Genomic DNA, 14,540 nt, shown 5'->3' with positions numbered 1-14,540 from the left:
TAAGAGGCAGTTGCATTCTCTGACCTCTCTTCTCTTCCCTCCAGTTTATTTTATTCCCAATTCACAAGCAACATCTGCCTCAGTAAAGGCTGATTTGCAATTCCTTCAGAGACATTATGATTCGCTGCTGTGGGGACTTTAGGAGAATCGACCTGCCCCTACACACTTAGGCATGGTCCTTAAAGATGTTCCCAGTTCTATAAAGGACTTTATAAACCTTTATGTGATATGTAACTGTGAGCTGTAGTTTGCTCTTTGTGGAGGAAGGATGTGTTTTAAACCTGTGATTGCATCCCCTTAGGGAAATACTCTATAACATCCCAGTATTGATGTAGATCAGCAGTTTGTAACTTAAATTGAATTTTTATGTGCCTAATAATCATGAACCCAAATAAAAATTTAAATGTAATTTTGAAAAGTAAAAAAAATTAGATAAGAGATAGTATTCCTTCTTAGAATATATTTTGAATTACTTATTTTAACTGGAACAAAAAAGTTTCATAAAATCCTAGATATAGAATTAAAAGAGATCTCCAAGCTGATCTAGTCCAGCACTCACATTTTATAAATGAGAAAACTGAGAATCAGAGAAGTAAAAGGTTTTATCCAGATTTCACACAGATACTCAGAAAGAGAAACAAAGTTTGAACCAAGGTTCTCTGGCTCCAAAGCCCATGTGGTTTTCCATTGGACCATGTTGTCATCAATGTATATTTTTCTAGTAGATTGTGACATGCATATCATATTGATGCTGTTTGAGTGGTCTAGATTAGTGGCTATAAGAAAGTTGTTAAGAAGCCCCTTTAAATCAGCCGCAGGTTTTAGGAGTGAAAGAATTCACTCATTCCCGAATATTAGTTGCAAAATGAAAGTCTATTGTTAGATAGAAATCAATTTACCAAGAAACAGACTTCTATAATGACAAATAGAGTTTTGCCCTGAGAGAATGCAATTCTCAGTGGACAGAAAGTCCTGGCATCTGAGTGAGCTACGGAGGGCCATCTGCAAAGACTTTAGTTGATGGAAGCTATTATACTAGGTGTTTTGGGGGGGGCTGGGACAGCCCAGCAGGTCAGACCCAGTGGGGGCTGGGACAGCCTGGATCTCCTATTGGCATTAACAGCACTTCAAAGAGATGCTTTTTGATCAGGATTCTAATTGAATCAAAGGCCCTGGCATCCTGGAAAGATAACTTATCTGGGGAGGTTATGCCTCAGCCAGGAGGGGCTGACACTCTGAAAGGGATCACAGATCAATAGGAAATACAGTTTCTTAAAGGGTTCACAACTGGCTTCAATAAGATCAATTAAATAAGACAACAGAAGAGAAAGGAGTAATAGCATTAATAAGCTGGCTGTACATTTGTAGTTCAAATTTACTCTGTTTAGTATTTAATAGGATTTAATGCATTCAGTTTTTACATTTTTCTTAAAGTGTTCTAATGAAGCTGTATTTGCTGCTGATTTCCACCCCACGGATACCAATATTATTGTTACATGTGGAAAATCACATCTTTACTTTTGGACATTAGAAGGAAGCTCCCTTATTAAAAAACAAGGATTATTTGAGGTAAGGTTAAATTATATATATATATTTTTTTTTCCTTTTCATCTAATGAAATGTAATGATTAAGTGTTAGAGAAGTAATTGAAACCGGAGTTAATGTGTTTAATTACAATAACATTTAACATTGTTTTAATTATATTTTTTGGTCTAATATTCTACAGGCATTTAAAACTCAGCAACCCCCAAACAGAACTCATTCTCTTTTCCTCAAACCCACCTTTTTTCTGAACTTATCAATTGCTGTCAATGGTACCAGGTTCCTTATAGTCACCTAGACTTGGAAGCTTGGTAATCATCCTCTATTCCTTGCTCTCATAGGTCTGATCAGTTATCAGATCTTGTCCTTTCTGTTTCCACAGCATCTCTCACATACATCCCATCCTCAACAGTCACCTCTCCATGACTCTATCCAGGCTTTCATCTACTCTCACCTAAACTATTCAATGGCCCTTGGTTTCCCTGCCTCAAGCCTCATTCCACATTATCCATATAGTTGCCAAACTGATTGTCCTAAAACATAGTTCTATCCATGTCATCTTCCCTCCCCAACTCAATAAACTCTAAAGGCTTCTTGTTCCCTTTAGCATCAAATACAAACTGTATTGGTGTTTAAAGAATTTTACAGCCTAGTCTTTTCCTACCTTTCTGCAATTTTTATATATTACTCCCCTATACAGATTCTACAATTTAGCTGTGCTAGATTGTTATTTATTATGCCTCCTTTCTTCCTTATAATGGAAGTTCTATCACATTTTACACGCCTTTGTAATTTCCCTCATACCTGGAATACACTCCTTTTTTACTCCTACCTCTCAGAATCCCTGCTTTCTTTCAAGGCTCAGCTTAGACAGCACTTTATATACCAAGGCTTTCCTGATCTCACCTCCTAGTGGCTAGAATACTCCCTCCCCAACTACTTTTAGTCACTGTGTATATATATGCATCTATGCAAGGCACATATATGAAATATGTATGTATACTTGTATGTACATGTGAGTATGTGTGCTTTGTGGATATGTGTACATTATATACACAGAGATACCACAATATTCCCCCCACTCTTTCAAAATAGATTCCTGGAAGGAAGAAACTTTTTTTACTTTTATCTCTTTATTCCTAGTACTTAATGTAATGCCTGACAAATAGTAGGTACTTTAGTATATTGATTGATTGTGTCTATACTAAGCCTGGAAGTCAATTGTGATGCATAAGAATCAATCAATTGACCTTTTCAAAATAGTAAATTTGAGCTTTTCATTAGTCCTTCCACACTTGAATACGAAGAGAGGGAAGTTCTAACTTGCTTTTTTATGTACAGGTAATATGATTACTAGTGAAGAAAAGGAAGTGATTTTGAACCCCTGTGTGGGGCAGCGAGGACCAGAGACCTAGGAGAATGATTTATTGTAGAATGATTACACTAGACTATTAAGTAAGAGGCCTTGTAAAATTTCATGACTTAATAAACTTTCTTGTGTATCTTTTCAATGCTTTGAAATATAATTTTACATATTTCTACTTGTTGAAATACTTCTCTTCCTTTAAGACCCAATATAGGCATCTATTCATCCTTGAAGCTTTCCATAACTTTCCCCCCACTATCCAGCCTTGCCAAAAGTCATTTTCCCTTTCCAAAATTTTTTAGAGTGATGTCAGGATCTCTCCTTTGTCCTTCAGGTTATTGTTTACCATACTTCTTGTGTTCATATGGAAATTTTTTTGCTTTTTCTTTTGAGAGGCAGTTGGAGTTAAGTGACTTGCCCAGGGTCACACAGCTAGTAAGTGTTAAGTGTCTCAAGCCAGATTTGAATGCAAGTCCTTCTGACTCCAGGGTCAGCACTCTATCCACTCTACCATCTAGCTGCCCCATACATATGTTTTGAAGGCAAGACTGTGTTGCTGTTCCTTGTAGATTGCCTCGTATTTATTAGGCACTTTTGAAATATTTATTTAACTGAATTAAGAAAAGTAAAATTAAAATTATGGGTAAAAATTAAATACAAACAAGTGTTAAATGATAATGTTTTCAAAAAAACTTGAATATGTCAAAAATCATCTTAAAGATTTTCTTAGCTCTTTGGAAGTCTGAATATAAATATAGTTTTTTATTTTAAGGAGTTGCTTCTGATGATATTTATTAAAGCATCTCCTTGTTTATTATTGATTTAATAATCAGTACTTTAGAATTAGGGTTGTCTAACTCTAACTCATTCCCCTGTGAATACTAAGTTTAAAATGGAAGTGTCACGCTCATGAATGACTTTTTCCAAATAGATTAAAATATAATTGGGAAATGTTTAAGAAAATAAATAAAAATACAATACAATATGTATAGTGTTCATTTGAAGTTTTCAAAATGAATATGCAGCCATTTTTATTTGATTTTTGACTCTACTGTTTTAGATGACTGGCAAACATTAGAATATCATGGAGTATTACTAATAAAAAATATTCTAGAAACTTGTTTCTTTGGGATGTTATTGAATTGGTACTTATGAGGGGAAAAAAAAGGAGGAGAACAAAATGGAATAAAGGATGGAAAAGAATAGAATGGAAAAAACTGAGGCAAAGTATAGAATGTCTCTGATCTAATCACTAGTTAACTAAAGATCCATGAATGAAGGAGGAAAAAAGTGGAGAATAGGAACAGTAAGGAAGTGGTCTGGAGACCCAAGTACAAAAATACCAAAGGGATAATTTTTTTTATTTCATTGCTAATCTTGTTCTCTGCCTCTATTCTTTAAGAGTTAAAAGAAATGTATAGTAAATGTCTGGTTTTTAGACTGTGCCCCATAATTCCCTTCAGGGAATTCTTAGAAAAGCCAATAATTTCTACTGGTTAATTTATAATATAGAAACTATTACGGTGTGAAGAATATCACATTATATATATATATATATATATATATGTATATATACATATATATATATATATAAATAAGTACATAGCATAATTGTAATCCAGTATTGTCCAGCTTAATGTTTTAAACAAAAATTAACAAAGTTAAGAGTTTGGATTTTTGTTTCTCAAGTTTCTCAAGTTATAAAACCAATTCAGATTTTTCACTGGGAATTTGTTATTCTCTTTCTCATTTTAACAAATTTCTGTCATCAAGTTAGGATTTCTCCCTGAACTTCTAGAATAAGAAACAAAGATTCTTTTTATATTCTCCAGGATTTCAAAGATGTTTCTTCTCATTTATATCTTGCCTGGGTGTTCAAACTAATTTAACTTCCTCCAAAACTATTCTTTCAAGTCCTATTCTAATTGCCCCAGTTCTATCCAGAAGTAATCCTGTCCTGTTTAGATTTATTCACTCACTACTTTGTCCTTTTAGTTATTTTGTTCATAAGATTCTCTTCCCACCTAATACAATAATGACCTTTTGTTTCCTTATTTTCCTACAATTGTTTGGTTGTTTCAAAACTGAACTTGTAAGTACAGGCAAAACTGATGCTATACTGATACTTATTCCGGAGAATAGCACTACATAAATAAAAGCCACTTTTAACAAGTACTTCAGTAGTTCTTTAAGAGCTTATAATTACACTAATATAGCCTATCCCTCTTACCCACCCATAGTAAAATCCCTTCATAATATTGTATCTGTTCTTTTATGTCACTGGAGCCAAAAAAAAAAAAATCTAGCACCTTATAGCCAATCTAGTAATATATAATTTATTAATTTGGATTTCATTAAAATTACATGGCAATGATTTTATTATGAGATTAATAATCTACTAAAAGACAATCTCTTAATTTAAAATATATGTTTATATCACTACAGAAACAAGAGAAGCCAAAGTTTGTCCTTTGTGTGACTTTTTCTGAAAATGGTGATACTATTACTGGAGATTCAAGTGGCAACATCTTAGTTTGGGGAAAAGGTAAGAGAAATTTTTTTGAGACAGAAAATTTTTCTTGATAATTAAAAAAATAGTAATTGTTATTAATACAATGAATTTAGGAAGCATTCTTACAAAAATTCAATTTAACTTTAATGAAAATCCTCCCTAATATATATTTATTATAAGTATATTTATAGTCAAATGTTAAATTAAATGGGGGAATTCAAAAGTACTTGGAAGCTGCATGGCATAATGGATAGAGAGCTGGCCTTGAAGTCAAACAAACCTGAGTTCAAGTCTTTCAGATAAAATAAACTGACTCATTACTCCAGTAATGATTAGTAGCCTAATCACGTAACTCTCAGTACTCCAATCAACTTTTTCAAACTAGAAATAACAGAGAAGGTGCTGATTGCCATTGTTAGAGGATGTTCCACCCCAGAGTTCTCTCTTCTTATGAAATCACAGGTCTGGTTAAAAAAAGTGAGATGATTTAATACATTGGTAGAGAGCCAGCCAAAATTCCCATAAGACTATAGCTTTGTGACTAAAGGGGAAGTTCCTCCCAGTCCCCCCCACACAAGTCTTTATGGTTGTAAGTTATAGCTGAAAACAGCCTTCGAAAACATCCAATCCAACTTCCTTATATTATAAATGAGAAAACTGAGGCACAAAAAAAGCTCAGGATTCATCCAGGACTACACAACTATAAAATATCTGAGGTGGAATTTAAGCCATTGACCTACATGGAAGGACATTTTCTGCACAGGGAGTTCCCTATACCAGAGACAATTAGTGCTGCAGTGGACCCAGATAGGAGGACTTGAGTTAAAACTGTGGCCTCAGACACTGATTTGTGTGTCATGCTGGTGTAACCCCAGGCAAATCATCTAACCTTTGTTTATCTCAATGGGGGATAATAGCACTTGTAGTCCAGAGTTGCTTTGAGACTCTGGGGGGATAATATTTATAAAAGTGCATAATGTCTAGTAAATAGTTGCAGTATATAGTTGTCAAATTCATATGCAATCACTACAGTGTCATCTAGAAACAGGAGCATCTCAAAAACTTCATCATCTAGACAGAGCTCTTCTACTTGGATTCTGCAAATGATATCCTCCATGATATCCTTAGTAACCTTATAGTAAACCTTAGTAAATATATGTCTTCATATTTTGTGCCTTGATTGATTTAATAGTTAAAGGGATCCTTTAACAATTTTCTCTGTTGTTACATTTTTCAAGTAATTTTTTGTGATTTTTATATATCAACAGAAAATATCTTATTAAAGACAAATATTCAGATGTTATTTACTATTTGAAATCAAGTGCTTTTTTATAATCATCAAACAATAACTACAGTTGAATCTTGTGTTGTCTAGAGCCTTCATTCAGCTATATGATGTAGATGTTATGGGACTGACTTTAGAATCCATTTATGATGACTCCATTATCATCAAGGAGAAAAATATCATTAAAATATTTTAAAATATTTTCCATCTTTATGTTTGTTACATTCCTTCCAGTTTCATCCTTAAATATCCCCAATATGATTGTGGGTTTCTTACCTAACTTTTGGTACACTCATTTTTCCTTCTACTTCTTGCTGTTTTAAGAAGTAATGCTGTTCAAAATCTTTATCCATCACCTCCATTAGATTTTATTTAATATTTCTTTCTTAAGTCTTATTGCTGATTATTGTTTTTGCTTCATAGTCATTTTTGGACATATCTTGTCGCCAGCTCCTACTCTCTACGAGGCTTCTCTTATAACAAATAAAAATAATTAAACAAAATCATTCTACATAGTGAATAGTTTCTTCAAGAAAAAATGTTGGGAGGTGCTAAGTATAACAAGTATTAAATAATATCCTGAAAAAATTAAATGGCTTGTGTTTTTAACACAGAGTTCAGGCTTCATCACTCACATGGACTGTTGCAATAGCCCAGTAAATGATTCCCCTGCTTCTAAGCTCTTGTCTCTCCAATACTTCTCAACACAGATGCCAAATTATTCCTCCCAAAGCATAAATGTGAGCACATTAGTTCCTTGCTCAAAAATCTTCACTCTCCACTATATCTAAGATCAGATATATTTTCTCCCACATGGCATTTAAAATCCTCTATTATATGACTCCAATAAGCCTTTCTAGATTAATTTTATATTACTTCCTGTCACAAGCTGTACTTACGTACAGCCAGACTGACTTACTAGCTTTTATGGAACTTGGTGTCCATATCCTATCTCTGTGTCTTTGTCAAAGCTGTCCTGAATATCCTGAATTCTCTCCCTCCTAAACCCTTTTCAGAATCCCTGGTTTTCTTCAAAGGTCAATGCCACCTCTCACACAAAATAATATTGGTTTTATTATCCATATTGTTAATACCCTCTCCCTTCTCATTATTTTGTTTATTTTTCTATACATGTTGTATCCCCATAGGAAAAGGCAAGGTCTGAGGAAAGAGACTTTTTCCATTTTTGTCTTTCTATCTTTAACACCAAGAACATTGTGTTACGTATTGTAGGCATTCAATATTTCTTTGATTGTTTGATTGAATTAAATTTTTTAGGTGCCTAGGGTATAAGGTAGTGGGAATGCCAAGAGTAGAAGAGGATAGTGAGAAAAATAGAAACCAAACCTTGTCTGTTTGGCATTTTACCTAGGGCCATTCCCTTCTTCTCTTCATTTCCCAAAGGGTACTCTGGGAATTAGTTCCTCTTTTCAGAAAATGGTACCTAACAAGCCAGAAAGCCCCATGAATTCCAAATTCTATCCCCTTTTCATCATGTAGTAGAATGAAATATAGAGGAGTTATTAATTCATGGAAATTAAGTTGCCACAATGACTTAGAGGCCCATGCTATTTGAACCACTGTCTACAGGTAGATTTCAGTAATTTTCCTAGAAATAGAGGGATGGCAAAGTTTCATTGGCTGCCTCACAATGATAATCCCTCACTATGAAAATAATTTTTCTTATGTTAGTTGATTCTTTGTAGAGTAATCCCTTTATTCTCTTCCACAATTCCTAAGACCACTGAGCACTTTTTCATCTATTGGATAAGCCGGGAAAAGAGTTAACTCTGTGGAGTAGAAATAGTGCCAGACTAGACTCAGGAGACATTAACTAATAGTGTGGATCACAGGCAAATCACTTAACCTTTCTAAACATCACTCACCTCATACATAAAGTGAGAATAATAACACTTCTATTATCTACCTCAAACAGGTATTGTGGGGAAAGCACTTTCTAAATCTTAAAATACATATAAATCTAACTTATAGTAAATTCTTGTTATAATAATGTGTGTTCAACTAGCAATTTGATATCCAGAATAAATATTAAATTATATATGTAAATAGCCAAATACATTATATTAAATAATGTCCTAATTACCTTTTTCTTTGTCTGTGTAGGTACAAATCGAATAAGCTATGCAATCCAAGGGGCCCATGAGGGGGGCATTTTTGCACTTTGTATGCTAAGGGATGGCACACTGGTATCAGGAGGAGGAAAAGATAGAAAACTCATCTCTTGGAATGGAAATTATCAAAAACTTCACAAAACAGAGGTTAGACTATACTTGTAACTTGTGGTTCATTTTGAACACAAAAGAGCCCTTTTAATGTAGACTATCACTTTATGATCCTTGAGTACTTAGTGCAATTGTTCTTTCAAAAAATTATATGGGAAAATTAAATGGGGATAAAATACATGATTTTTGTAAAAGCCAGGGCTTTAAAATTTGAAATTGTTACAGATTTATTATTTCTTAAATTTTATAATAGAATGAACTATATATTTTAATGTGGCTATTTCTGTGGAAATATATCTGTGGAAAATATTTCTACTCTTTTTACTTCATAGACATTACCTTCTATGGTTACCAAAATTCCTTTGTTAATAATCACTTTATTCTGTAATTTATATTATCATCTTAAGGATAATTAATGCAGTTTTATGCTCCAAAAGAATGTTAATAATTTTATCTTTATTCTACACACTTACCAAGTGACCTCCTACACATTCAGGCACATAGTAATATCAAAAGAAAAATAGATCTTGTTTGCTCTTGAGAGGTCCAGAGATGGGGGAGTGGGGTGTGAAGAAAAATAAAAACAGGAAATTAGAAAACTTTCCAGCTTCTTCTATGTGAAGTTTCACCACTTGGATTCATTGTATTTCAGAATTTATTATAGCAGATTCCAAGTAAGTGTTTTAATTCTTTGGTTGTACTAATTTTTTTTTTGGTTCAACTTTTCTGGTGGGTTGTGGGATTTCCCAGGAAGAACACTGAGTTGGACCAAATTATCGAAAGAGTACAAAGTGCATTGTCTTATAAGACTGTGGACAACTGTGGAAGTAAAAACAAATCTACAAAAGCTTAATTTCAATAATAAAAAATTAATAATAACTAGCATTTATGTAGTGCTTTAAAAGTTTTGCCATACATAATATATATAAGCATTGTCACACACATATGTATATATACATACATATATATATATATATACATACATACATATATATAAAATCTCATTTTGATTCTCACAACAATCCTGTAAGGTAATTGCTATTATTATGACGAGATATAAGAATGCTAGTTATTAATATTATTCTCATCATCTTTTGGGATAAGTTACTATATTCTATTTTAGAATCTATGATAAAGGAGAGGAAAGGTGAGCATTGTCTGTCATGTACTTTAGATTTTAGAATAGCAAAAATAAGGATTCAGAAAAAGAACAGGTGGGATCTTATAGGGACATTAATATAAAAGCTCAGAAATCTATTTAACAATGAAATTCTGAATACTCAAAGAGAAAAAGTTCTGATCACGAAAAAGGCAATTATCTAAAGAAGCCAATGTGATTATAAAGGGAATTCATCCACCAAGTTAGAACTTTCAAAGAAAAAAGCAAAAGCTTGTACAGATTAGAAACGAGGAAAAATGAATGTAGATGTGAGTCATGATCCTCTAAGTGCAAAAACTTAGAATTATCTGAGCCTTATTCACAAAGTTAAGGACAGAATTTTTTTTCTTAGTTGTGTTAAAGAAAAGAGGATATTCGAGAAGGAATAAAAATATTGACATAAACAGTACAGTGATGATTATCTACACAATTGTATTTTCCTTCCCAAGGCAAATAATCTTTAGAATGGAAAAGACAAAGCAAAAAATAGCTAATAGAGAGTTGATAATCTAGGGAAACAACATGAGAGCATTTAGCTGCTTTTTGTATGTTCAAGTCATAGATAAAATTGGCAGATATGATTACTTAGCACTGAAATTCTCAGTTTTCTTTAAAATCTTATGAAGAAGTAGAGAAATATGGCAACATTGAAGAAGGAAAAATGTCACAGTTTTTTTTAATTATGTAGAGAAGAGTCTAGAAACTGTTAGCCCATGGGCTTGACTTTGATTCCTGGCAGAATTCTAGAACATATTCAAGAGAACATTTAGAGAAAATAATGTAGTCTTGAAGTGGCTTTTTAATTTTTTTATATGTTTACTGACTGGTAAATCATAGGGAATGTTTTAGATATAATTTTCTTAGAATTTAGCAAATTATTTGATAAAGTCCCTCATGCTTTCCTTCTACATAGAAGAGAATAGGTATTAATAAAAGTTTTGAATGTTCAGCATTTTCAGTCATGTCTGACTCTAGGGGTTTTCTTGGCAAAGATATTGGTGTAGTTTGCCATTTCTTTGTCCTGGTAATTTTACAGATTAGTGACAGTTAAGTGATTTGCCCAGGGTTACACAGCTAGGAAGTGTCTGAGGAAGTATCTAAAGCCAGATTTGAACTCAGAGGGACAAGTCTTCCTGACTCCTGGCCTAGCACTCTATCCAATATGCCACCTAGAAATCTTTGTTCCTTGATTGGAAAACAAATCTGCACTGTAGCAGTGAGAGAGTTGAATCCTATACTAGTATATTTAGTTATGTTTAGAATGACTGAATAACTGAATTGTGGGAGTAGTAATTCAGTTTTTCATTGTTATCTTGGAAGGAAGTCTTTGCTAATGTCCCAGGGATATGTGCTGCTGATTATTTTTATCATTAAAGTCATAATGTGCTTATCAGATTTGTTGAATGCACAAACCTTGGAGTGATAGTTAATACACTGGATGACAAGTATAATCTTGATGAGCTAGAAGATAGTAAAATAATAATAATAAGAAATTTCTTTTTTTCTTTTTTTATTATAGCTTTTTATTTACAAGATATTTGCATGGGTAATTTTTCAGCATTGACAATTGCAAAACCATTTGTTCCAATTTTTCCCCTCCTTTTCCCTACCCCCTCCCCCAGATATTAAATATATTAAAGTATAAGTTAAATACAATATATTGTATACATGTCCATACAATTATTTTGCTGTACAAAAAGAATTGGACTTTGAAATAGTGTACAATTAGCCTATGAAGTAAATCATAAATGAAGGTGGACAGAAATAGAGGGATTAGGAATTCTATGTAGTGGTTCATAGTCATCTCCCAGAGTATAAGAAGAAATTTCTAAGAAAGAATGTCGGATTACATTCTTGGCTTCAGAAAAAAGCAGTCACAGATTCAAAAGAGAAGAGGTTTGGTTAGATAGTCTTCAAGGAAAAATCTCTGAATGGTTTATTAGACATCAAAATCTATATGAATTAGTAGAGTGATATATTAGCCCAGAAAGTTAGAATGTATTATAAAAAAAGCAGTATATGGCAGAGGTGTCAAATACTTGAGCCACTTGAGCATGACCTAAATCAGATTAAAATGCACAGGGGAAATATTTAACAATATTTAAATACATTAAAATACCATAAAACATAAATAACATTTTAAATCTTAAAGCAACATTAACCCACTGGGATACTTATATACAAATTAGTGGCCCCTGTGTCTATTTGAGTTTGATATGACATGTATATAGGACTTTCTAGTGATAATCCCATTGGACTCTGTCCTGGGCAGAACACAGCCTAAAGTATTGAGTTAATTTCTAGATGCCATATTTTATGAAGGACATTAATGAGGAATAGTAAACACATCTTCTTTTTCCTGTTTTGTTGTTCAGTCATTTCCATCATGTCCAACTCTTTGTGACTCTGTTGGGGTTTTCTTGGCAAAGATATTAGAATGGTTTATCCTTTCCTCCTCCAACTTATTTTGCGTATGAGGAACTGAGACCTACTGAGTTAAATGAATTACCCAGGGTCTAGTAAGTGTTTGTGATTAGATTTGAACTCATGAAGATGAGTCTTCCCGACTCCCATTCTGGTACTCTATCTACTGTGCCACCTAATCTCTGTTGTAGCAATTCAATGAGACCAATAGAAATAGCTTCCCATTCTGAGTCTAGGAAAGTGTGCTAGTATAATTCACTTGAGGATAATTCCTAAAGTCTTACTTGCTCCTACCTGCCCAAGAATCAATTTGAATTTGGATGTTTGAGATGATCTTCGACATACCCTAATCAGTGAGCAAAGCAATTTTTCTGTAAATTACCTAAAACTTTAGAAATCAGCAAGTAGTACACTAACTACTAGTTTTATAAAACTCCTGAATTCACAATTCAGATGGATGACCATTCCTTTTCTTTAAAACCTAGTGCTATTAGAGTTTCTTTAAGGCTTTTTCCTCTTCTTCTTTTTGAAACTGTCATCATTTACTTATATCCATATACATTCAAAGTCAAAAACCTGATATAATTTTAATAGTTCTTCCCAACTGCTAGAGACACACTAAGTATTTTCCCTGAAGCTATATTAATGCTTTTAAATAAAATTTTAGTTAAACACACTCTTAAGTATGCTAATCTGGGCACACATACATTTAACACAAAGTCATAAAAGTTTATGATTATGCAAATACACATGAAACCTTTGGTTTTGTCTGTGTGGGAAATTTTTGGCATGAGAATTCCTTCTACTAGTGTATGTCACAACTCATTTCGGTTTTAATAGAGAAGCCGAGGATTAAGTCTGAAGTTCTAAGAGGATATATAGTTTCCCCCGACCACTCAACAAATACCCATCAGCTAAGACTTGAACCCAGTACTATATTGAACCCCACTATGCCATACTCCCTCTCATAAAATTTTTTGGTTTATGGTTCCCTAGATAAACAAATATAAATCTTAGAGGACTTTCCAAATTTATGTCAGTCTAGCGATATCTATGAAACAGAACTTACAGATCCTTAAGGAGGCCCATATATATGGTACATGAAAGCCACAAATTTACCTTTTATATTTCCCTGGATCCCCATTATGTTTTGCCTGCCTTTAATGATAGGTAACAGGTTTCCAGGATTTTCCTCACATAGCAGGACCTGTTAGTTGTCTGGTTAGTTTCATAGCCCAATATGAAAAGTTTTTGTGATTCCTAGAACAATCATGCCGTACCATTTAAGTTCAAATTCTCTTTTCTGCCTTATCTGACTCTTGAATTTCTGGCTGTCTCCTTAATTCATCATAACTCACGTAACTATTAACATATGAATATACAATTGCTCACTCATCTCCTGCCTGGGCTTATATAGCCAAAATGTGAACACTAAAAACAAACAAACAAGCCAAGGAAAAACTACCACCACCTATAGAATAGCTCTTTTCCATTTAATTAGAGCATTTGGATTTAGAAAAATCATTATCTTCTACTCTTATCTAAAGGCCTTTCTATCCTGACCCAGGTGGACATTCCCTTAAACATAAGAAGACCAATTTCTTTTTCCTGTTATTTTCCTTGTTGCTAGACTAACTTCTCTTTCAGACAAATAGTATTCAACTTCTTAGGGCACCAGTATAGTGGAGAGAGCACTGGCTCTGGAATCAGATTTGGCCTGAGAAGCTTCCTAGCGCCATGGTCATGGGCAGTCATTAAACTTCTGTTTGCCTCAGTTTCCTCAACTGTAGAAAGGAGATAATAAAAGCATCTACCTCAACATGGCTATTGTAAGAATTTTGTGAGATCAAATTTGTAAAGCACTTAGAACAGAACTAAGCACTTAGCTTCCTGAAAGAGGCCACACTGTTTTACCACGTTCAATATGGTCCTCAGAGGCTCCATCGATCTTATCAGATCTGTCAGTGGTCAATGATGCTGATGCAGTTTTCCTGCCAAATATTCTGTT

The 14,540-nt window shown here is 33.5% G+C and overlaps 1 protein-coding gene across 7 annotated transcripts in view; it reads left to right on the top strand.

Moving 5' to 3' along the window:
- Nucleotides 1–14,540, top strand: part of EML1 (EMAP like 1) — a 268,952-nt gene that overhangs the window by 215,629 nt on the left and 38,783 nt on the right. For all 7 annotated transcript variants that reach the window (XR_012486612.1, XM_074291318.1, XM_074291317.1 and 4 more), the window contains 3 exons: nucleotides 1,435–1,569; nucleotides 5,355–5,454; nucleotides 8,831–8,985. Coding sequence is in view for 6 of the 7 variants with exons in the window: in XM_074291318.1 (XP_074147419.1) it covers nucleotides 1,435–1,569; nucleotides 5,355–5,454; nucleotides 8,831–8,985 (390 nt within the window). In the remaining variant the exon portion in view is untranslated. The remainder of the gene's footprint in view (nucleotides 1–1,434; nucleotides 1,570–5,354; nucleotides 5,455–8,830; nucleotides 8,986–14,540) is intronic.

This window comes from Sminthopsis crassicaudata, chromosome 2 (genome assembly GCF_048593235.1).
Source record: "Sminthopsis crassicaudata isolate SCR6 chromosome 2, ASM4859323v1, whole genome shotgun sequence".
Lineage (NCBI taxonomy): Eukaryota > Metazoa > Chordata > Mammalia > Dasyuromorphia > Dasyuridae > Sminthopsis > Sminthopsis crassicaudata.
The sequence above is the reverse complement of the archived record's forward strand: the minus strand, read 5'-3'. Positions and strand labels throughout refer to the sequence as shown.